This window comes from Brachycentrus maculatus, unplaced genomic scaffold (genome assembly GCF_059751285.1).
Source record: "Brachycentrus maculatus isolate JH-2025_06_01 unplaced genomic scaffold, ASM5975128v1 h1tg000041l, whole genome shotgun sequence".
NCBI lineage: Eukaryota > Metazoa > Arthropoda > Insecta > Trichoptera > Brachycentridae > Brachycentrus > Brachycentrus maculatus.
The window spans coordinates 291244-318309 of record NW_028280795.1 but is presented as its reverse complement, the minus strand read 5'-3'; the positions used below and the strand labels follow the sequence as shown (position 1 = coordinate 318309).

The 27066-nt window shown below is 32.3% G+C and overlaps 1 protein-coding gene across 2 annotated transcripts in view; it reads left to right on the top strand.

Annotated features, from left to right (window-relative positions):
* The first annotated feature begins 9962 nt into the window (after window positions 1-9962).
* Window positions 9963-27066, top strand: part of LOC148312419 (uncharacterized) — a 51678-nt gene continuing 34574 nt past the window's right edge. For both annotated transcript variants that reach the window (XM_088277315.1, XM_088277316.1), the window contains exon 1: window positions 9963-10191. In XM_088277315.1, the coding sequence (XP_088133441.1) occupies window positions 10166-10191 (26 nt within the window). In that variant the 5' untranslated portion in view covers window positions 9963-10165. The remainder of the gene's footprint in view (window positions 10192-27066) is intronic.

Here is a 27066-nt window from a genome sequence, read left to right as displayed (position 1 = left end):
TCCTTTGCAATCATTCTTCGCCTTTTTCACATCAATGTATCTCCTCATACATAAAAAAATATCATCTGTAGTCAACGGTGCATAGGGCACTGCAGCATATAAAAGCAGTGTTATCTTTTTATCGTTAATACATGAAAGAAAGGTGATCAGCCCTCCGCTTCAGGTACCAGTTCAGGGTAATATTGAATGAATATTAGAGTGAAAAAAACCTTTATTTGACCCCCTCCCTGGGAATCGAACCCCTCTAGTACGGTAGCCAAGCGTGCTGACCATTACATCACGGAGGTGGATAATACATACATGCATACCCGCCAACTATTCATACTCTTGATTTTTTTACCACCACTTTTAAGTTTTCAAAAAACTTGATCATTCCAAGTTTTCCTCTGTCCTCTTCTGCTACTGTTTTTACTGTTGTATATTGGTCTCTATGATCGTTTTACCGGTCTTTCCTCTTTCATTGTTTCACATGTTCCTTGTGAAACATTTTACAAATAATGTGTGCTTTCTTTTTCTTTTTTTCGTTAAGACTGAAGATATGTAGGTCCAATTTTTAAAAAAGAAAGATTTAAATTGGAAACAGAATGTGCGAATTAAGATATGCAGGCAATAGGGCATAATGATCTATCAGATTTAGTAGTGTCTCATTTAAAAAATATGACAAGACGAATAAGACGAATAAATGAACTTTGTGACAAATCTTGATTGATATAAGATATTGAATCCATTTCATCTATGTATTGTTTTTACGGATCAACCTTATTCATTTTTTATTTACTGTACGCATTCACTTTTATTTCCAAGGCATATAAAATGAATATAATAGACAACGAGAATTTTCATGATATTCTTTATCAATAAAAATACATACGTAAAAAGCAAATTAAAATTAAACCACTTTAGAATCCATTGTCCCATATGAATTGGTAATTTGATTTATAATTTATTGAGTACCATCGAGATTCATGTGTATTGAACGTGTGGCTTACCTGGGCAGTGCCATTCGCTCGGTTATTCATAGCACGCCGGTAACCAATGTACATATGTAATGGCACGAGTTATATAACGTGATATGAGAAGATCACAGGAAGAAGGAGGCGATCAAATTGCCGGAAATATAATATAAGGAAAGCGAGGGAAATATCGTAATAGAAAAACAGCTTACGTTTTCCATAATATGTGAAAACATTTGTATTCTCGATATAAAAGAGATATTTCGTCATCTTTTTAAGAAAGGATACGTAACACGGAAATGATAAAACCAAATACAAAACATATTTATATTATTTTCTACTATTTGTTTTGATTTCCTTATTCAATAATATTAGATTAAAAAATGTTTCCCAGCATTTATAATCTCATACTTCTTTATATATTTTTTTTATATCTATGTAAATTTGAACTCAAAGTATATTTAAGCTTTACTTCGTAAATATCACTATTTCTTCAAATCTATTTTGACAAGTGTTTCGATGCATTCAGCATTTTAGTGTTGGAAATAGATTTTTAAGAAACAGTGGTATTTAAAATAAAAATGGATATAAGTATATACCACGAAGTATCTACCAAATCTATTAAAAAAATATATTTTGTTTTCTATCAAACACTGGATTATTCATCCTATGGATGATGTATCTAAATTAATAATATAACATGTGAAAGGGATCCGAGACCATTCCATTCTACAAGTTCCAAAAATTAATGCATTATGGATGTTCCATAATGGGCAGAATGATGAACGCTATACAAGTGTATAAAGTGATCTCTCAAGCCATGTAAATGCCAGGTAGTAATCTCAGATTACTAGGATCCATAGAATGCTCAGAATTTCACCTTCTTTCAAATTAACTACAGATATTACAAATCAAGTAATAGACAACTGTAACTAACTAACTAACTAACCATCACGCCGCTTCCCCGCAGGGGTAGGCAGAGAGAATCGAACGCCACACCACTCTGTCTTTGCAAACATTCTTTGCCTCTTCTACATTCATGCATCTCCTCATACATACCCGACGATTATTACGACTCCTGACCCGGCCGCTTTCAAGTATTTGACATACCTGAAAAAAAATGTGTTTATTCTTCTTGCAATTAATTACCCGCAAAAAAATATGTTTGTTATTTTTAGCTTGTGTTTGTCGGTAAGAAAAAAACAGAAAAGAACGATTTATCTGTAAAGTGTTGCTTTAATACTTTTAATTTATAATAACCAGACTTATTGATTTATCTTAGTACTGTCCGGAACCGAACATGCAGCTACAGATGCATCGAATATTTACCAAACTGTGCCACGTGGCAGTGCCTACGTTTGTAAAACTCATCATTAAAAATTCCGGCAGTCAGAACCTTTTTACAAGCTCTGAAATGTTTGTTTATGAAAACTGCCAATATCAAATTGTATTGTGAAGATTGAAACGCCTTTGAAATAAGATAGCTGCAAACCGCTTAACATGCTACAAATTTCAATGGTTTGGCTCTTAATAAGATCGCATTTTCAGATTGTAATCCGCCAGTCAAATCTTTGTACTTGAAACATTGTGTATATATCTTATTCACACAAACAATTTTTTTGTTGGTGTGAATATGATATATACACAGAATTGTATTAGCGAAATTATTTATCATCAGTAGTGGTCATAAGGTGCTTTAAAACTTAATGTCATGAATTTGTTCATTTTCTTTTGTTTTTTTTAATGTAAAATAGAATATTTACCACAATAGTAATCTGTATATAATATTTTCGCCTCCATGGTGTTGTGATCGGCACATTCTATTCCTAAGGGGGTCAAAATAAATGTAAGTTATTTTTAAATATTTGTTCAATATTACTCTGGACCACCTTTTCTTCGTGCATTTATCGATCAAGATACTACTACTATGTGATGTAATAACTTATGCACCATTGGATGCGGATAAGGTAGAATTTAGATCGATTTTATTCTTTACGATTCGATCGTGGTAGATTAGATCACAATATCCATATATATTAAAAATGCATTTAATTTTTCATTTAATCAAATATTTTTTATTTACATAAAAATAACACATACAATGTACATTCATACATACCTTATTTGAAAATTGATTGTCGTAAATATGATTTTACTGTCACCTAATTAAAAATACTGAAAATACCGCCTTTGATGCTAATTACATCGTCACCTGAATTGTGTATAACTCAATAGCACAGGTGCAGTAACGATGTATGTATTACAGGTACTTTGATGCACAACTAAAATTCCTTACTTCGATTACTATAAGTGTTACAATGGGAAGTTGTTCAGGTGGCTGACACGTACCTCTAAAAGAAAGCTACATCAATTAATCAATTTTAATATGTCTTTTTTTCTTCTTCATTTTATAGTTCCTAATTTCCTTTGCACATCAAATCCTTTTCGATAACTTTTTTGTAAGATGTAATCAGTACTTTATGCTTGATATGAGCGATCGAATACTCGAATTGCCTTTTTTTAAAGTTTGGTATTTAATTCGGTTTTTAGATTTAATCATTTAAAGCAGCCAATCAGTTCACAAATTTAAATGCGAATTGCGTATTTATAGCTCCTAATTTATTTGACATTTTTCCATCACATACTTCAGCTGGAAATAACTATTAACCGAAAGAAAAAAAAACAAAAAATGTCGATATTGGGAAGCAAAAATGTAATAAATGCCCATTAGTCACACATTTACTTCGTGCATAAATTCAGTTAAAATCTTACCCGACCCTGCCCTAGTATAGATTGAAATTTAAACAAATAAAAACCTTTTAAAATTCTCACTCTTTGACAGGTTTATTGGAGATTTTTACTTCTATTTTTTTTAAAGCTGATAAGTGAAAAGTTTGAAGAAGAAGGTTGCCTACTCCGCAGAAATGTGAAAACGTGAGAATCAGGAATCAGCTGTTCCAGCAAGTTTTTCAAAAGAAAAAAGGGATACCTTGATAGACAACTAATGTCAAATTTGATTTCAAACTTTGTTTTAATAGTAAAAGAAGCTGTCATTATATAAAGCTTTTTTGAAGGTAGGTACTTGAGAGATTATTCTGAAAGGAAACTTGAAAACTACTCTCATAGAGCCTCAACGCGGTCCCTTACATATATTTTATATCGTTTTCGAAAATTTAAATTTCGACGTATTGAAATGGTCTGGGTATTATGTTTCATTAACATTGCGGTAAAACTTTATTCTTCTTTTTCTGATCCTCATTCGCACCCAATAGTGCATAAGACACTGCATCAAATCGATTCAATGTCAACTTGATCGTCAATTATATAAAGACAATATGATTTGTCTTGCGCTTTGTATCCCAGTCTAAGGTTATAATAAATTAATAATATTGGAAAAAAGCTGTTCTTTTTTAATTCTTCCCTAGGAATTGAATCCAGAACCAAACGTGCTACCCACTGTACTACAGAGATGGTTAAAATTTTAACCAGAGTACAATTTAATAATTTGTTGACATATGGTATCTACCTATTAACCTAAGTAATTATTGTTTAAAAGCTTTTTGGGGGGTTTAGAAATTAACAGCTATGTAAATACAAAAGTATTTTATATTTATAATTAAAATGTTACTTTGATTAAAAATCACTATTAATATTTTATTATCACTTAATTATAATGTGAACCGGTTTCGAAGCTAACTGGTAGACATTATAATTCAATTATAATAAAATATTTAGAATGATTTTAAAACAAAGTTACATTTTAATTATAAAATGGAAAATCACAACGTTAGCGCTTCAAAAATAAATTATATATTAAATTTATTAAATCCCGTATTATTGTCGTATAATATGTCCCCTTAAGTTTGAGAAAATCCATACAAGAACCATCTTTTTTCCTCTCAAAATGACTGAAAAACTAATTTTAATATAAGTACCACCCACCCATTAAAAATAATTTATTGGACTTTATTAAAAGGTTTTTGTTCTAGAGCACTGTCACTACATCAAAAATTCTGCACCATTATTTAAGTCGGCCTCACAATCATAAAATCAAACAGAATACTATGAAGTGCCGGATGACCCCCGAACTACAGTTCGTGACTTGCCATCTTAATGGTGCTATTCTCAATACTTTCCATTAAAATTATAAATAAACACGTAGGTAGGTACATCCAATTACAATCTGACGCTCTCCTAATGAATTAATTACCTTGAAACTCAAGCCACGCGTCAAAATTAAACGGTTTCAATTCTGGCGACATTCTCACGGGTGATTCTTAATTTAATTAACCGTGAGAAATTTATCAATCATTTCGTTAATCTCATTATAAGTCCTGCCATATTTCAGGGCAAATTGAATGCTTTTTTTAGATTAACTTGTGGCAGAACGCAGAGTGAACGCTGTTTAAATACGCTCCATCAGACGAATGTGTGGAAAATCATTGTATGACAGAATTAAAAACGAAGATATAAGAAAGGAATGTAAGGCTGAACAAGGAATAATTGAAAAGATTATGAAGAGCTCTTTACGGTGGGTATGGACATGTGGACGAATGGATAACGAGAGAATGACTAAAATATATATGTATATATATATATATATATATATATATATATATATATATATATATATATATATATATATATATATATATATATATATATATATGTGGCGAATGTGAGCAGGAAAACAGAACGAGGACGACCGAAAAAGACTTGGCACGATCAGATCTATCAGAGCCTAAAATCTGGTGGTGTCAAATGTCTGCGTAATCGGAGGGCATGTATGACTAGATGTATGGATGTGAAGGAGGCGAGGAGTGTATGTCAGGACAGAAGAATGTGGCGTTCCATCCTTTCTGCCTACCCCTGCGGTGAAACGGCGTGATGGTAGTAGTAGTAGTAGAAGGTAGATCTCCTGGCTCCGGAATATACAAGATCCGAAAGGGATCATAACCGTTGAGGCTTTGTCCAGAGCTGCCCAAGACAGGAAAAATTACTCTTAAGTGATAGTCGACGTCGGGGAGACCTGACATGGCACATAAAGAAGAAGATGAATAATACTTTGTCCCGGAATCAACTACTTCATACTTCTGTTAATTTTTAATTTTTTGAATGTTTTTCATTTTACATTAAGGATTTTTTACGGAGTGTGTGGAAGTTTTTGGCAAGGGAATGTAATTAATTATGAGTATTTAATGTTTTTCATGTTTTAGAATTTAGTAAACCCTGATGATGACTAGGTTCTTGTCGAAACTGGTAGGTTAAAGTGTACTAATTATAAAAAAGTGGTTAAAACAAAGTTGTTTAATTTTATAAAATTTAATTTGTATGTTATTTTTTAAATATAAAAAAACTTTTGCGGGTAAATTTTCGGAATTCAAAAATCCGAAAGCTGAAATCACCAGTGTGATAGCTACTTAAAAGATGTAGTGAAACACTGTCTGCTCTAAATCATTATCGGGTATGATTCAGAATATATTCCTAACTGCCATTGAAATTATACGTAATATGAGTTTTTCGCAGAATTTCCCAGCAGACCCGATGTACAATGAAATAGTTCGTAAAAATAAATATTCACGACGCTTCCCAGGACAGTCATTTTAAATAAAATATACCTCCTTTCCGTCATACTAAAGAGGAAATATCTACGTTCGGGTGAATTCGGAGATATTAGACGTTCTATTTATTAAATTTTTACATTTCCCTTACATGGTCAAACGCAAACAGAAGACCGTGTAGATATATCAATAACAAAAGACTCATAAATTATTGATAACCTTTCAATACAAACCTCCAATACAGTCACCTCACTTTTCTCATATTCGCTGTGATCATGTGCGTCAGTGTGTTTATGGGTGCCATAATATATTAATCGAATTAAACGAATGTTAGTATGGGTCACGGGTGGCTAACCCGCGGCCCGCGGGCCGTATGCGGCCCGCGACACCCTTACGTGCGGCCCGCGGCCATGTATGAAGAATATATTTTTAAACCAGGGATATATTTGTGATACACGGTTTGATGCACCAACAAAATTTATGCCCTCAAGTATTCTATGAGCCAAGTCATGCATGTTGTTATAAAAACAGTGAACAATATCCCTTCGCACGCTCTTCAGCATTACCAATTTAAAGCAATCTCAAAAAATCTTGAAAACCAGTAAAAGTGTGCAACTTCAACTATTGAAATAGATTTAGAAAAATTAAGTAAGCGAAGAGAAACTCAACTCTCAAACTGATTGGTCATTTATAAATTGGTTTTAATTAAAATAAAATTGTTAATTTTGTTTGATTTAAGTGTCCTAATCGATAATTTTCATTGTTTAAATTTTTATTACTATATCAATACATTTTTTGTTGGTTCATCCTATATTTTCTACTCACTTCTGGTTATGGTTTCTTTCTTCACAATTATTAAAACCCTTATCCGCACCCCAATGATACATAGGGCACTGCGTCATATAAACGCAGTGTTATCTTGATCGTTTTACACAAGAAGGAAAGGTGATCAGCCCTCCGCGTCAGGTACCAGTCCAGGGTAATAATATTGAATAAATATTACAGTGAAAAAATCACTTATATTTATTTTACCCCCCTTGGGAATCGAACCCGGGACCTCCAGAACGGTAGCCGAGCATGCTGACCATTACACTACGGAGGCGGACAATTACCATGATTTTACTTTCTATTACCTACGCATTCAAATTATTTATAATATGTAATTACAAAAAATCAATAAGTATGAAATTCGATGTTATAAAAAAAATTAATGTCTGTATGCGTCCCTTGAGAAAATTTTGAGTCATCGATGCGGCCCGGAATGCTATTTGGGTTGGCCAGGCCTGGTATAGGTAGATCAGCGGTCGGGGAATTTTTTTAACCATTATCCCAAAATATTTTTGCGTAAGTCGATATTACCCCCTCCCCCCATTTTGAAAAGCAGACAATCAATGTTTATTTCAAACAAAACTTATTTATATAATTAATTTACATAAAAAAGAAAAATAAGTTAAATGAAAATAGTAAGTATGTAATAGACAAACAAAATTAAATTCTCAAATTGGATCAAACAAAGATTCTGGTTGTCAGGTTTTATTTTCAGTTTTTGGAGAAATGATATTGTTTCGTGTTTGATACAAATACTTACAAATTAGGACTTTTTGATGTAAGAGAAATTTGAATAGTCTTCAGCGTTTAATCGATTTTTGAATTGTTAAATTTTGGAAAATACTAACATGTTTATGAAATATCAAACTAGAAAAAATTCCTTATTACCACAAAAAAAATATTTTTACCCCATTTGGGGTAATTTACTTCGGTTCCTCGACCGCTGGTATAGATAGTATATTTGTAGTAATTAAATTTAACTGAAGTAATAAATAATTTATGAAGAAAAAATAAATGTTATCAATCTTTAATGAAAAGCGTTTTTGTGTCAGAACACGGAACCTATTGTTGCTATCAATGGACCATTCTATAGTTGCCATCATTGGACTGATAAAATCATGCGAACGATTTTAGACACTATTTTCTGTTACCGTTTGTTTTTTTTTGTTTCATCATAGGAAGAAAGAAAGGAACATACTGTATACTGTGCTTATTACTACAATAATAATAAATAATCCATGTCATTGGCATCACGAGCTTTAAAAAAATAAGTCGAAATGAGACTATAATTTATATTTGAAGCACTAACTTTGTGATTTTCCTTTTATAATTAAAATGTAACTTTGTTTTAAAATAATTTTAAATATTTTATTATACAAAACTTTATTATAATGTCTACCGGTTAGCTTCGAAACCGGTAGACATTATAATCAAGTTATAATAAAATATTTATAGTGATTTTAAAACAAAATTACATTTTTATTATGAAATGAGACTAGCTTAATTTTATTTAATATTAAACAAATATTTAGGGTCTCAAAAACTACATTGAAACGGAATTTGACGGAAGCACAAAAAGTAAATGATAATGAGATATGTAGATGGTTCCCAATGCAATATGTTTTTAGAATTAAATACAATGTTCTTACATGTAATCATATTTTTAACTGGAAGGTGGTTAATTGATATGTATCGCAATGTTATCTGATTTTTTTTAATTACCTAACGTCCAAGTGACTCTGAAATTTGGCTACGGCTTATGCAACACCCGTTATGGTGACCCTACTTAGGCTTCAACTTTTTAAGTTTAATAGCCTATGCCTACTCGTGAGTGAATTAACTCTTTATGTTTAAAGTTACTATAATTTCATGTAATTCATTAATGAAAATTCTAGGCAAAAACATTCGATTTCATTATTATCTGATTCAAAATATTGATAAATATTATAAGAGTTTCATCGAGACGAAGCATCAATCGTTTTTATATGAACGAAGATGGGAGTGTGAGCATCCCGAGGCTTACGACCTGGCATTTAGCTGGCTTCAGTAATCACTTATGTAACGTTTACCATTCTGCCTATTATTGAACATCCATATTCCATTAATTTTTTAAAGATGTATATATGCACTGTGGTCGGATTCCTTTCGTATGTTAGTTTTAATTTTGAACTTCAATGAATCTCACCTATGTTTTCAATTGGAGAAAAGTATATACCTATAAATTCCCAACTGAGGGCACCACCGTCAGCCGAAATTCCAAATCTATTTATACGCGCTGAGAATCAGAAGATTTATATCTTAAAGTAATTTATTGAATTGGATACAAATAATTTTATTTGTACAAAGAGATTTTGGTATTTGAGATTTCTGTTTTATTTTTAAATACGTTTTAAATATTTGAGTTACATAAATAAACTTTTTTTGAGCCAGTATGGCTATTGGTTGTTAAATTTATTTCAGTTTACATCTGTATATTGTTATATCTGCATAAAATAAAAATAAAGCATTTATTTGTAGGAGATAGCAGGTAGGTACCTATCGACCAATTAGCTGCGCTTAATTATAAGCAAGTACGTGAACGGTACTTCCCGACACTTCCGGACCAATCGTTGCTCACTTCAGTTTATATTTTGACAACGGTCGCGGTGGGTGTCCGCTCGAATATTTGTGTTTTAAACTCGTATCGTATTTTTTCGTTATTTTGATAGTTATTTTTATCATTTGATTGCTGTTGCTTATTTATAATCGCTACGTGATTAATAATGCCTTGTGACATTTAGTTTTTGGACTTTATAAGAAATATATGTTAAAGTTTTTACCGCCATGAAGCTTATAAATTGGCTCAAAAGGTAAGTTTTTCGTCATTTATTTACATATCTTCGCAAATAATACTAGATAAATAAGCTTTAATGTCTTTATGTATCCCTTTTTGGTATTTTGAACATAAATTTCGTAAAAGAATAATAAATTTTGAAAATCGCCGGCATTGTGTCAATACAATTCGATGTGCAACAAAATTTTATTTCTTTTTCTGTTCTGTTGTTACATTACTAACTATTAATAGGTTGTTTTGAAATTTTACACACAATATAATTATATTGTTCTTCGGTTTTAATGCTTTTAAAGATTCTATAAATGTATTTTCGTGTTTTAAAATCCATTTAAAGTATGCACATTTTGTTAAGCGGCGCGGCGCACCTGTCCATATTCAAAAAATAAAATTTATCAGATATTTCCTTGTCGATTTGCGATGAATGTTAGATTATATGAAACGTAAAGTTGAGTATACTTTAATTTGTATTTTGTCAGTAAAAAATACTGTTGACCCAAGAAATCTCGGTGGGTAGTTTTTGAAACACTAACTAATGCGCATGCGCAACATAAAATATTTTTGAAAATGGCGGGTACGGTTGCGAACAGTCCAGATAAATTTGAACAAAACCGAAATATTTCTAAATTCTAAAGAGATTCTAGCAAGTATCTACCAGTATCGCAACATATTTATAGAAATTAATCACATCGACACAGCTAGCTTATAATGACGAATTTGCAATTGAGTATTTATACATATATTAAGTTATTCGAGTAAAGATACTGCTATGATATTTTGCACACCCAGCAATTATTTACCACCTAGGGAGCGAACATGGAAAAAAAAAAGAATATAATACAAAATTTACACCGTATAAACCGTTAATCGCAGGATTGAGCCTGGGGGGCTCGCGCTAGTCCAAATCAAGTTTGGCAAACGAGCCCCTTGTTAAATTAAAAAATAATAATAAAAATCAAAATTTATTAATTCATTGTTTATGTAGGTAGGTATTGCATGATTTGAATCCTGTATTTTTCGCAATATTATATGTCATTGAATACCATTTTAAAATCCAAAATAATGTTTTTACATTCTTCTTCGATATCACCATAAGTGTGAATAATAAGTAATATTTTCACTACATGAAAAAAAAAATTTTTTTCGCCTTAAATTGAATTTTCATCTCTCAGTTTTATTTTCATCTCTTGATTTTTTTTTCACTGTGTTTCTGTAAAAAATACTACCAACCCCGACCCTTCTTTAAATGTTAGCACCCCCCCCCCCCCTCTGTATAATGGGCATCGCAACTCGAAACGTAGTCTTTTCTGAAATATTTTTTCTACCATAGAAATAGTGGTATTTACCGAGTTAAATTCAAATTGAAAATGGATAAATATTACCACAAAAAGACTGCCAAATCAACTAGTGAAAACTTAATTTTTATTTTAAAATAAGCATGAAATTGAAATATTTGTGTACAGAATAATAAAAAAACTTAAAAATTATTTTAATTCATAATCCGTATATCAAATTTTGACAATTCTGAAAACACAGATATGTCTGAGGAGGAAAAAACATTATTTTATAAAAAATACCATTTTTATGTGTTTCGAATGTAAGGACGCATTAATCATAAATTTGACTTGCGGAATAAAAAGTACCTATGTGTGTTCTACTGTTTTACGCAAAGTAATAACGCTGAGAATAATATTATCAAGTTTGTACTTGGGTATCCGAGGAATGAAAGAAAAGGAATGTAAAAGATGTCTTCCGATTCCCGGAGAAAGCCGGATATTCACAGTTCACAGTGTCGGTCTTCTGCAAGTAAGCATGATATGATTTACCCAGATGGGTAGCATTATTGTTATTGAAATTATCTGTGTAAATCGGTCAACTTCCGTATGCACACTTCTACATAGCGTTGATCGTTTATGAATATGACAATAATATTCACTAAAAATTATTGCGTTGAGAGAAATTATCGATTCATTATAAAGATACAAGGTACATACAAAAATGTACATCAATTAACGTTCGCGAATAGTTATGTACTAGAATCTACCTTACAATGTTGCCCGCAGTTGAAAAACTGTATAACGTCAATAATCAACATGAAAAATATTATTTTAGTACTTTATTTATTTAATTAAAATTATCAAAAACTTCAGCTGTTTAGTGTTTCACCAAAACATGTCCTAAAAATGCAGACTACCTGCCTTATAATTTATATTTCTCCAATTACAAATGATAAAAGCCTATTTTGATAAATATATGTAACGCAGTGGCTTATGCATCAAAAAGTACGGATTAGAAAATAAATAAACGGGTTTTCTACGAGTCTTGCTTTTCCATAATTCAAACATTCGTTGCCTCGGTGCTCCTCACAGATTGAATATCCGCCGTAAATTTTAAGAATGTCCCACAATCTAGGGTTACATTTAGAGAAATCGTAAATAATTATAAAATTATTTTCTCCGTACTTTTATAAGGTCATTCAATTATTATTTGATATAAAAACGTCTAATAGTTCAAAAGAATTAATTTTTTATATATTTATTGTAACATTTTTATAATTTTGGAAATATGGAGAAGGCGAAGTTTGGAAAAAGAAGACCATACAACATAAAGATAAATCCTTTCCTCACCCACTTGCCACAAATATTTTTTTACAATGTTATAATATCGCGGAACAAATGCATTTCTACTCAACGCTTACCATCTCGCAAAAAATATAACGAGGGTCAGAACCCTTCTCTTTCACTGAGTCTAACCGTGCGTATCTGTCCCACTGAATCGTAAACAGTCGCAGAAATTGAGTTAGTATTCATACGAAGTAACAAATTGATTGGGGAGAAATTCACTTTTTGAAGCATCAGAAATTTAAATATTTTGTTTATTTAATATAGTTACAAGAGTTTTTTTCAGTCAAATTATTGTTTTAGACATATTTACTTACGATCTTAAAATTAATTACGCTATTCAACTATTTTTCACCTTTATTTAATAGTTGACGAACTGCTGTATTTTTAAAGGTTTTAATTTTTAGGACTTGGAATGTGGAACACGATAAATCTGTTGGATAGTTAAATAATATTATTTGTATTAAAAAAATAAAAATAAAACTCATGGTTATTAATGACGGTATTGAACATATTCCCTAACCAAGTTGTATATAAAATAATTTGTAAATATCTTTAAATTAATTGTAGAAATTTGTAAAGGTGTATGATAACTCACTAAAATAACTCACTACACAAACTAATCTTACTAATAAAACTAACCCCACTAACAGGAATACTAACACTTGAGAGTCAAATGTAAAAAGTGTAAATAAAAAATAACTCGACACTGGCTATAACACCCAAAATGGGTGAAAAGCCATTAAAAAGAAGAAGTATTGAACATACTCATACATACCAAAAGGCGATAGGCCTATATTCTATGATCGCATTCAATACGGACCATCTGTTAACCCCGACTGTGACTTGGCACGGTGGTGTAGTGGTATGGTGGTGGTGTGAGTTGAACTCGGTATTGATATGATCTTCCATCGTGCGCGTTCAGCGGCGCGTGTCGAGCTCACGGTAATTAGAGCACTGCCTACTTTGTCTGTCTGTTCCCATGCCTTTTCACAGAGGCTGTCAATATTCCATCGAGAGTCCGTTTTATTTTTAGTAATCAGCACTTTAAAAAAACGTGATTTTTAAAGGTAATGTAACTTTGTAAATATCAGCATAAAAAATCAAATCGTAATTATTATTTATTTATTTATATTTCATCATATTACATAATTACAAATAACAATATGTGCCCTCACTAAGTTCTTCCATTCCGATGGCACATTTTACAATACTTATTAATAAATCTATTAGAGAGAAAATTATTTATGACTTGCGATCAAATACGACATGTCCGAATGAAGCGATCTTTTTCATATCTACCGACTTCCATAATCCATTTGTGAATAAATTTTTTTTGTAATTAAATTTTTTAGTGACTTTATGAATAATGGATGCAGGTTGTACAACTTTATTGCATTGTAAACAAAGTAATATAAACAAAAAAAGTTTTTTGTTCCTTTAAAGTTTTTATGATCAAGATATTTTTTTACCAATAAATTGTTTATTTTTTAATAAATTGCATTATGGATATTTGAAATTTTCTATGAAAATATGTAGTCAAACTTTTTTAAATGCCTCCATATTTATTAGAGACTAATGTGTAGCTGTAACTTTTCTGATTATCTTATTGGGATGGTATCCTTGGCTTTTTTTCGTTTGAATTTTAGTTCCAGCTTAAGTTTTCGATGCCAAGTTACCGAATATATTTGGAGCTAGAAATACAAAAGTCGCAATCAAATTTGTAAACTTCAAACTTATCGAATCCGAGAACCAAATTATTTAACAAGTTCTTCAAACGAAGTCCTTATTTAATATTTTATTACTATTTCAATTCAATCACACATAACTTATATGTATGCCTGCATTTTAAGTAAGTTCCAAAGAAATTAAGTAATTTTTTCATCGATTTTTTACGAGAATTAGTATATGTTTTCATGTCAACAATTTACTTTTTTAATAGAAACGTGCGAAACCGCCGAAAGTTTTTCACTTGTCAGTTGTTCCCCAAGTTAATAATAGTTTTGCGCCGCCTAGTAGAACAAACATAGTTTGCGCGGGTAAACAAAACTAGTTTGCGCTCACCAAAACGCAAACTTTTTACGCAGGTAAACCGGTGCTTATAGAATGACTCTTGTTGCCCGGCTACAAGCTTCCTTTGTTTAATATATAATGTGGAAATGTCCATTTCTAACGCTAGAATCATGGGTGTCTTTTACGAATATGAAAATGTTGACGATTTAGATACCATTTTCGGAATAAAGTGTTTAATTTTTTTGCGTTGTGGCCTTTTGGCATTTAACCAGCGATATGTTGAGATGTTAACAACCAGAAAATGTAAAAAAAAACTTGAATCATAGTCACTTGATTGTGTACGTTTATTATAACGACGTGTTGCGACCCGCAGTTTGAAGGGCCTATTTTACAACTCATATTGTTGCTGTAGCACCTGCTTCCTCCGTTGTCACTATTTTACAGTCCAGTTATTTTGGCGATAAAATTAGTAGCAGACTGGTAAAAACGATGCGCCATTTGAGTTCCTTTCTCTGCAAAACCTCTCGATCTGTCAGCTGTATCGCTTTACCGACGCTAGAGGTTGGAAAACGCCGTTCTTTATGATTATGATTTTTGTATCATTTCGTTTATATTGTTCCGGAATATTCATTTCGCTAGCCACGACCGGGAAGAAAGTTGATCTGCTGGCGAATCAACACGTTTTGCGAATTTATCGGTAGCTTTTCTATATCCGCCGTGACCGTTTCTAAAAGTATTTTGCACTGTCTAGGGCTTGTCAATGGTTGTTGTCCTCCAACCTAATATCGAAGGTAATAATTGGTATTTTTTTGCTATCGGTTTTGACTATGGATAATACCTTAGCATTACATAAAATGCTTCTTAACCTTTGCAAATGTTTAGTATAATTTATTTAGTCCGACTTCAAAGCGAAGTGGTTACCGCATTTGGTTTGGAGGTCTAGGGTTTGATTCCCAGAGGGGGACAAAATAAATTGTGTCGGGTTGTGGTCCCTTGGTTAGTGTCGCGGACTCTTGATTCAGAGTTTCTCGGTTCGAACCCACTCTACCACAATTTGATACCTATTTCTAATAATGAGCTGCTTAGGCTCATAGAAATAGTATGAAATTGAAGTATTTTTGTAAATAATAAAAACACAAATACACGTGTTTTTCCACTTTATAAAATATTCCTTCATAAAATAATGAGCATTTTAATATTGCAATAATTTGACGCAGTGCCCTATCCACCGTTTGGTACCGATAGTACTTCCCATTTGTATGTGACATCCGAATCCTGGATTATATTCACATACTTGAGAAACGCTTGAAAACATGATTTTCAATTTATTTTAGCTTATTATTTGACCATTTTATTTATTTACAAAATTTTAAGGGTGAGTAAAAATACTTTTTTACCAAAATTACACATTTTGAGTGTGTCCAAATACGAAGAAGTGAGTTTTATTTCGTAACATCCGGTGCATCTTCAAAACTGAATCAAACGTGTAATCTAACTAGAGCAGTTATATTTATTGATGTGTAGGAGTTAAAATGCTCTTAACAACAGTTGTTCAATCATTCTTATACATTGTACGCCGCGTCGTTAGATAAATCACACTTTTCTTTGCATGCTTAGTGCTAATGACGATGTCAAAGATCATTCTGTAAACTGGTGATGATAATAAGCATATTTGGTAAGATCACGAGTAACTTTAGAGAATGATCACTAATGACTGTTTGTTACCTAACGAATACGTAGGTTTATATCATGATAGTCATATATTTGTGGTATTTAGTAGATAACATTAATTTATTAAGTAAATTCTAAAAATAGAAAATTCTTTACCATTATTGACATAAACAAAAGTGTTAATGTTCATTTGTTCATTAAATCCTAAATTAAATCTTAAATCTGTGGTCAACCTCTTGGAAAAAAGTTGGTCAAAAAAAGCCACCCTTTTTTATCTTTAATCAAAATCATATCATTATTTAAATCTGTCTATCTTTGTGTTTCATTGTTGGAATAAATTATCCAGGTACTTGCAAAAATGTACGGTGATGCCTCGCATAACGAACGCTACGTACATCGAACATTCTGCTCGTCTTTACACGACTCGGGCTGTATCGTAGTTCGTCTTGCCGCTCGAACGCTCCAAGGTCGCACGCAGCCAATGCAAGTGGTGAAGAATATCATCACGGTGGAATGAAAGTTGGAATTGGAGGTAGAGGAGGAGAATGCGGAGGACCTTATTGCAGAACACCGGGAAGAACTTTTATGTTTTTTTAATGTTCAAGTACTATCTACCCTCTGATTGCAAACAGCTTTATATGGTATCAAACGTTTTGATGAATTTAACAGACTAGTCTGTTTTTTGTTCGTTGGCAGATATTGCTTATTTGCCATAAGCCCGCTAATGTACTTATTTCTTTATGTACATAAAGTTTAAATAAATAAATAAAGAACTGAGAACTGAAGAGCTCCAAGCACTTCTAGTCCAGCAACACGATGAAACTCAAAAAGAAGCTTCATCTGACAACGAAGAGGAGCAATTAAATAAACTTTTTTTTTATCACATTTTTTAATATAATAAATCAGTATAAAACATAAATAAACAATATTAGGAAAGGAAAAAAAAACAAAGGATGAATGGGTATATCTTGGTGGGGTAATGACCCGAGCTGGACTCGGGCAAATCACTATGAAAAGTTTCGTGTATGATGTGCCCGAACTGGAATCGGGCACATTACTGTGTCAGCAAAATACCCACCCGAATGGATAAATATCACGATGTGTGATTATTGGCTAACAAATTAATATGAAAAATAATAAGACTATCGGTAGCATTCTTATTTAAATATGTAGAGAAATAAGGATATATGAAGGTTTAAACTTTAGATATTTTTATAAAACGATAAACGTGCTTTCGCATACGTCATCAAATTTCCGTCATCGAACGTTTTATGACGTCAAATTGTTTATTGTCTATGGTTTAAAGAACTGTAATAGTAGTATTGTGGATTGTTTGTTTACCACTACTCCACCATTTGTGTTATACAAATATGAGGGGTGGGGGGGGTGGGAGGGTGCACCATAGACGTCCACAAATAGACTCTCCAATAATTTAGCAATGTTACCAATATTAAAATAACTTCATCGTTTCTGTAACGTCATTTATTACCAACTTACGAAAATAACGTTTTTTTCGAAGACGAATTTTCCAAAAGAAAATTATGAATGAAAATATTAATTATATCGGGTGATATAAACACAAAACGAGTCTAATACAATCCTTTATAAGTTGAGTACGTTAAATTAAATATTCCTCCCGTCTGACAAAGATCCATTGTATTCGGGTAAATCACACAAGGGGTTAATGTAATAAATTGTGGTCGGATTTACGCCGAAGAAAATCTTAAAATATCCGCTATCGAACATTTCAGGTCAGTGATTGATTGATCACCTATCCTAGAAAGTTCACGGACTGAGCTTGTTTACCTACTGGTCTGCTTTTATTTACCTGTTTCGATCAAACAAACGATAAATTTCTTTTATTATTATTTTTATGGCCAATGATATTTTTATGATCCACGGTTTCTAATTTTTATGGGATTGAATTGACTTTTCGCGCGTCACAGTCGTTGCATCGTGTTATTTGATATTCGTTGACGTTTTTCTCGATCTATTAATCTTCTAAGAATATAGACTTCTACCCCATTCTTTCCGTTCATATTATTTTGCTAATTCTGATATATCGCTCACTCCTTTCAAGAACGTCATAAATCAAAAAACTTGATTTTTCAGGAGAACGTTTTTAAAGTTTAAAAATATATTTCAATGTTTTAAAATTAAATATCAAGCTGCTTATTGAACTTTTTACTGTGCAACAGATCTTTTTAGGTAAAACATGAAAGTTTTCTCTCCGTTTGAAAAATATTCAATACTTTTTCTTCAAAATGCAAAAACCATACTTTCTGCCCTGAAGCGAGTAAATATTTAGTTAAAAATATGCCGCTTTTGTTAGGATATAGTACATTTTCTGGGCATTCTGAAAACATGCACAACTGTAAATTGACGATTTTTTTATATATGACGTTGTTGAAAGGAGTGAGCGATATGTATTCGGACAAGTTATATGTGTCGTAGTTATGTACTCAATGGTTGAGTGTTTGGGACTCAAATGTAATTTATATGATATAAAAGTTTAATATAAATTTCAGCTCACAATACAATATTCTTTCTTTATTTAGAACGAATCATTATATCGCCTTTTATGTCACGTTTTTCATCGAAGTGCTTTTTTATTGCCTGATTTTGGTAATTATCCAGTCAATACCTACCATTGTTAAATTGATCGATAATTTCTTTTGTTTCCGCAATGTGTGTTTGCTTTTCAACTTCATTATGTATACCCAATATATTATTTACGTTTTTATTGTATTTCTCGTATAATATCTATTCATTAAAATTCTTTGTGTTTTTAATTTTGCTTACCTTGATATTAAAATAACGAACAAAAACATCGAGATTTTTTGTCGTAATAATTATTGTTTACCACGTGTTTAATATTTTATTTAAGTACATTATTAATTTCTGATGAGAATATTATTACATATTTTCTTCAAAAGTGATTAACGATTAATTGTCAAGATGTCACGCATCTTTTATTAATGTAAAACTATATTTTGTATGTAGGTACACTGTTTATTAGCTAAATAAACTTCGAAGTTTTTTGTCGTAATTAATCTTTAGGTACCTTGAATAAATCTAAGTTTCATACTTAACATACATACACTTGATGTGAACTATGGCTTTGCATCTCCTTAGAAAGTTTGAGTAAGTCATGTTTGATGTTTGTTCTCATCAATTATACGGTTTCTCATTCTACTCATGATAATGGTCATCTCGAAAAATATTTTTCGCATGATTTTGTAGAACCTAAAAGTGTGGATCCTATGATTGTGTTGATCGTTTGACTAAGGAATACTTTTCCAGGTGTTGAAAATCAACATGTCTTCCGTTTCCAGGTCTTTCAAATCAGACCACTTATGCTGTGAACAAAATTCACATTCGTTTTTCACCAATATTACTATATCAGCACATATGTAGTGTCTGTGGCTGAGGGGCCAAAGAGCAGCATGTGGGTCGCGAACCGCAGTTTTCCGACCGCTGCTTTACTGTATGTATGTTTGCGAATAATTATGGTTGAATCTTAATGCTATTATAATCTTTTAATTCAACCCTTCGTTGTTAGAGTTTGTCGTTAGAACCTCGGTATTTTTTTTTCTTTTTTTCGTTATTGCTCATTTGAGGGGGTCAAAGAAGCACTGCTTTAGTATATGTCTGCCAATAATTATGGTTGCATCTCAGTTGTTAAAATCTTTAAATTCAACCCTTCGTTGTAAGAGCTTGCCGTAAGAATCTCGGTCTTAATTGTTTTTTTTTTCGTTTTTTCTTGCCCACTCGAGGGGCCAAAGAGCCACTGCTTTACTTTTTGTTTGCGAATAATTATGGTTGAACTTAGTGTAAGACTTCGTTGTAATAGCTTGCCGTAAGAACCTCGGTATTTATTTTTTGTTTTTTCTTCTTTTGTTTCTCCTGACATTTCACATTTCCTGATTGCTAGATATTCCATCTCCGCGCACTCGGTAATCTTGAAACCACAAGTTTCCTCTTATTGCCCGAGTGCGCTTCCCCATCGCGTGAACGTAGCGCTCTGTTTTTGTGAGCATTAGGTGCATCCGTTATTATCATTACCCGAACTCCCAACAGGTGCATTTTATATATGCCCGTAATCATATTACCTTTTGTACTATCATTGTGAAAAATACATGGCCGTATGGTTGTAATGTTTCCAACCAACCTTTAGCCGTTCTGACTCGACCCCCGCATTATTACCTTATTATTCATGATCACAACGGTAGCCATCGCTGTTTGTAATTCGCGAACAATACAGAATACCATTCACCATTCTGAATGTATCGTAACTTTATATTACTTTTTTAAAACTTCAATGGTTGTTAAGTCCACAATGCCTGCAGGATATTTTTAATTTAATGTTTCGTTTCTGCGCGTTTAAAAATAAAGTTAGACGTTATGGGAAATGTATGTGTTTATTCTTGATGTGAATGTTTTAAATGTACACAAAGCGGTCGGCAATTTTGACCGTTGACCTTATTATCAATTTATTTTATTGCGTAAATCGCTTTAACGTATTGTCGCAGCCCCCGCAAAATTAACTAAAAAAAACAGATTTGAGACAGTTAAAATGTGATACATTATAGCAGTTTTGGGTACTTATAATGAAATTATTATTTAAAATGCCTTTCAACATTTCATTTTCTTTTTTTTTTCATGTTTTTCATTAAAAACTGTTTATATCTTCAATTCCTTTGGTATTATTTTAATGTTCGTGTTAATTCCATATTATTCTCGAAAATTACGTTTTACTGTCTGCATTTACCGATTTTAACAAAAATATCATCTTAATAAATAAAAATGTAAATGTATGTGGGTTGTTCAAAATTTTAAATCTCCTAAAAGTTACTCACCGATTATTTTGAAATTTTGACACAATGTTGGTTTCAACTACGGGTGTTTTTATATACAGTGACCGGTGTTTTTACCTGTGACGAGTAAAAACATTTTTTTACCGTCTTTTCCTGTCTAAACTAGATTAGTTATAAACGTAAAGTAGGTAGTACTAACATTTATGCTTGAATATTTAATATGTCATGACAAAGTTCACTGCTTTTTTTTCTAAAATTTCAACCGTATCTACAGTAAGCTACGACAGCATTTTTTAAAATCAAAAACTGATAAAACGAAATAATAAAATAAAAAAAACAATTAAAGGATCATAAGTTACCATTTTTACCTTATTAACGATGAAATAATATTACAATCCAAATTATGACCAAAGATAAATAAAAATATGTTTTACTTGTATATTTTCACCAAATTTACCTTCACCCCGCTTTTATTATAACAATATGCATTATTCGATGCTCCAACATTACAGGCTGATAAAATAATGAAGAACATAAATAAACTCATTATTCGGTACCCTAATAACTCTCTGCGCCTTAATACATCTCTACTTTCAATCGCTTCACTTGCATAATTTATACACTAATGTTTACATTGTGTGCATTCCTAGGTACGTTGATTCCTTTCCCGCGAGAAGAAAAATAGTACTTACTCTTACAAAAATGTCAGGTGTTCAAACACTTCTGGTTATTTCCATGGCGCAAAAGTTTACTTTGCAGTACCTACTTTATTTCGATTGCTTTTCTAAAGCCGTTACATTTTTTAGTTCGATAATGATCTAGAAAGTACTTAATACCTACGATGCACTAAGCTACATAACGCATAACGTTACGAAGTCGGTTCGACACAGCAAAATGTTTGCCACACGCGTAGAAATGTTTCCATTCGCGTTATTTCCCTTAGCCATTGAAATATTGCGCACTTTCCGATATATTTACCAGTTGGCACTTCTTTTGTTGCATTTTTTATTGTATCGTAAGTGAAGAACGATGGCCGTCGACCCACAATGGAAATTGAAAGTTGGTCCGTTTCAACAATACTCGCTAAGCGCGAGAGTTAGCACGATGCAATACTCAGACCAGACTCGCTCTCGAATATCCGGACTTTGATTTTATTCATATTAGACAAAGTACAAAATGCACATTTCGTTAATGTTTGCGGATTCAAAATCGCATTACCATTAAATATTAATATAGTTATCACAAATATAACGTACAGTTGGAATCGCAGATGAGTCATCTTTGTACAGTAATGACTCTTCACAATATGATCTGCCAAACCGATAGTTCCTGCATTTCACTATCAGTTTGACTTTGCATATGCATTTTATGGTTTTGATCTTATATCGTATGCACTATTAACTACGACTAAAACTCTTCTTATCATTCATCGTTCACTTTGTGTTATACCACAAAAAAAACACTACTTCTCGACTACCGGTTTCGGAATAATCATTCCATCATCCGGTCAAATGCAGATTAAAATGAAATTGTTACGGTCTGACATTTATAAAAAAATTAAAAATATATAAATATCAGACCGTAACAATTTCATTTTTATCTACATTTGACCTGATGGTGGAATGATTATTCCGAAACCGGTAGTCACCAAGTAGTGATCTTTTTAAAGTGCTATTACAAAAAGTGAATGATGAACGTTAAGGAGAGTGTTATATTACCATACCACAAAGTTAACAATAATTTTAATATACAAAAAAATTAACTACGATTGTTTACTTAACCTTTCTGAACGGTCAGTAACATAAAATATATCAATCCATATCTATCATGAGACACCGACAGACAAATACAAGGCTAACTTAACAAATTAACGGAAAAAATCAACATTTTCAATATCTAAACCAACCTTTTTTGTGGTCTCAATGGTATGATGACCAAATGGTTCTACTTTGACCGTGACGTTACACTATCGGTTAGCCGAAAATTCAATTTATTATTTGGTTTACTTAAGGGGATACAACGAAACACGGAATTCAATAAACGGCCGACCACTTGAAAGGTTACACGTCTTTCCACGCCCGGTTATTTTAAAGAATGTTCATTGTTTTTTTTTGTTTTTTTTTTTATATGTTTTTTTATTCTTCGTAAATTCGTTCCAAAATATCGCGACGCAAATTGAATTGCTATTTTCCATTGGAAATCATATAAACATCAAAGATAGGTTACCGTATTTTTCATTCAGTCCTTAAATGTAAAAAAAAATATTTACATAATAAAACAAAAGTAAAACGTTGAAACAACGCAACGTGAAACGACGCAAAGCGAGGTCTGAGTGTATTGCTTAACTCCTTTCCTTTCAAAATTATTAAAAAAAAAATTTTAAAAACTTATTTTTTCAATGCAAAAACGGTATTTTAAGAAAAAAATCAATTACCGTAGAACGGTAATTACCGTGTTACTTGAATCAGTACAAAAAGAGATTTAAATCTGTATTTGGTCTACAATAATGAACGTATCGTGACAATAAGTGTCACCTGTCAGGGAAACAATGAATCATGTCGATACGTTCATCATTGTAGACCAAATACAGATATAAATATATTTTGTACTGGGCTCAAGTAACACATCAAAGTTCAAGTAGCCCCGTTCTACGGTACATAAAATCTTACCTCGATTTAGAGAAAATTAAGTTGCGACTTAACAAATACTGGGCCTTAAACTCGATATTTTGAGTCATTCCTAGGTCTGATTTCCAGCTCATAAAATCAGATATCACGACAAACGATCAAATTATTTTATGATGATGCGGTTTGATTCACATCGAGCACCGACCGTAATATTGTCACACTTGTCACTGCGCACTTCGCGCTATTGAACATCTATTCCGCCTCCGACTTGCTTCGATAATGTGACGTTTTCACACGACTCGGTTTGGAAAATATATGTAAAATCGGACACCAAACTCAAGTCAAATGCACCGAAGATAATTCCCGATTCAAAACATAACGCCGTCTGAAAATAGTGTTTTCAATTTTAAATGCGCTGCTGAGGAAAGTTTGCAAGAGTCACGCCACAGCGCTTTTTTCATTTTGTCGCTTGGTTTAAGGCATTCAAAAACGGTGCACTGTTCTTAGATTTTAGAAGTGCACAATAGTAGGTACGATAAAAGTATTGCGATAACAGAACTTTGCAAAAAGGCAATAAATAGACAAATGGCACCGTAAATGTAAATGATACCTTTAATTTCCTTAAAATATGTACCTGTCTACTTACTGCATAAAATGATGATAAAAACATAAAAATAACGCTTTTACGGTATTAGTTCTCTACATTGTACAGTCAAAATCACAATTTTTGAGTTTGTCCAGCTTTGTAAAAAAGTGTTTCGAAAGCTGAGTAATGTGGTTGTCCATCACAAGTATAACAGAATAGCGAACAATAAACAGTGTATCTAGTGATTACTTAAACCAGCCAGTAACAGGTCGTTTTTCTCTTCTGTTTATGTCATGTTAGGTCCCTCTGACGTCGACTATCGCTTGAGAGTAATTGTCCTTGTCTTGGGCAGCTTTAAACAGCGCCTCGACGGTCCTGATCCCCTTACAATCTCGTATATTCCGGAGCCAGGAGATCTGTCTTCTGCCCACACCTCGTCTACCCTCTATTTTGCCTTTTATGATTAGGTGCAATAGCTCGTACTTCTCTCCTCCTATCGTTAACCCTTTAAATACTAAGACATCCATATTCTTCTCTCAATCAACGTCATCTGTGTTGAGATATCGATAAAATTTTGAGGTAATTTGATTATTCTAGTAAAAAATATATGAGTAATCTTTTATTTTTATAACTTCTTTCCATACTCAATAGTGCATAGGGCACTCCTCGGATAGACACTTTGTAAACATGATTAATAATTATATGAAACCAAGGTGATGAGTCCGCACTCGATCTAGGACTAGAAAATATTCAATGGGATACAAATGACGTAGGGAAAGAAGTTTGGAGTGAAGGACGTTATTTATCTATTCCATGTCTCCGACGAGGTGTTTATAATAAAAGTCTCATTTATATCGACAAACACGTAATTCAGACGTTTTTTGTGCATTTTACATTGAATCGATGTATCAAATAAACTTTAGATTACGCTAAGTGGCCTTTATAATTATTATTTTAATAATTCTCAAACTAATTATTATTTTCTTATATTAATTTGTTCAAGGCTAAAAGCTTCGGTCGTGTTTACTTTTTTTTTTTTAATAAAGAGCCTCCTGTTATGAGTTATGATGATTCACGGCGAGATTTTTTTATATGTTATTTGTCCTTCAACCTGCCTCTATACCTACCAAAGTTTACATGGATTTTTTTCTTCATTTGGTTAAGTTTTCAAGGTATTGAACAAGTAACCTTAATTGGACTTGTCTGGCGCAAAAATCATATCATTATTTAAATCTGTCTATCTTTGCGTTTCATTGTTGGAATAAATTATCCAAGTACTTGTACAAATGTACGGTGATGCCTCGCATAACGAACGCTACGTACATCGAACATTCTGTTCGTCTTTACGCGACTCGCACAACAAACCTCGCCTCACATAACGAGCTGTATCATAGTTCGTCTTGCCGCTCGAACGTTCCAAAGTTGACGCAGCCAATGCAAGTGATGAAGAATATCATCACGGTGGCGGTGGAATGAAATTTGGAATTGGAGGTAGAAGAAGAGGATGTAGACGAGCTTATTGAAGAACACCGAGAAGAACGTTTATGTTTTTTTTTTAATGTTCAAGTACTATCTACCCTCTGATTGCAAACAGCTGTGTATGGTATCAAACGTTTTGATGAATATAACTAGTCTGTTTTTGGTTCGTTGGCAGATATTGCTTATTTGCAATAAGCCCGCTAATGTACTTATTTCTTTTATGTACATAAAGTTTAAATAAATAAATAAAGAACTGACAACTGAAGAGCTCCAAGCACTTCTAGTCTAGCAACACGATGAAGCTCAGAAGGAAGCTTCATCTGACAACGAAGAGGAGCAATTAAATCAACCAATGTCAACTGCTGCCATCAAAGACATCCTGGTCAAATATAGATTTTTCAAGAAGCCAGCCGCCAAGAATCAAAGGATGGAACTAAAGGATTTGACCCCAAAAGCCTCGGTATACTTTCCTAAATATGAGAATAACAACAAAAAAACGTCTCTATCTTTTTTGTAACATTGGAAAATGCGTTTCACTAACGAACTTTTCGCATAACGAATTTGCTCCTAGAACGAATTAAGTACGTTATACGGGGCATTACTGTTCATTACGCTGTCTGCGGTACTACATCCGTGTTTTTTTTAGCAATTTGAGAGTTAACATTGAATAAAATCAAACAGATGCAACAAAGGCACATCTCATTGTCATTTTTCACCATTGTTCATTATCATCCGATTTGGAAGATATTTTCTCGCAAAATATTGTACAAAAGTACTTTATACAAATTTACTAATCGTGCCTTTAATGTTGGATACGTGATTCGTTCATGTAACTTGACGTTTTTTGTGATGCTAGAACCCCAAAATGGATATTAAAAATAAATGTTTTGGAGGATTTTAAATTCAAACGACATTTAAAAAAAAGCTTAATAGTGTAATTTAATTAAATGAATTCATTTGACAAAAATATTTCCCAAAACATGCACCTAAATGAAAATTTCTGCGACTATTTTTGTAACTAACATTCTCCCATGACTTCTGAATATATCATCTCTAGTATCTTATATGCTCAAAGCTCTG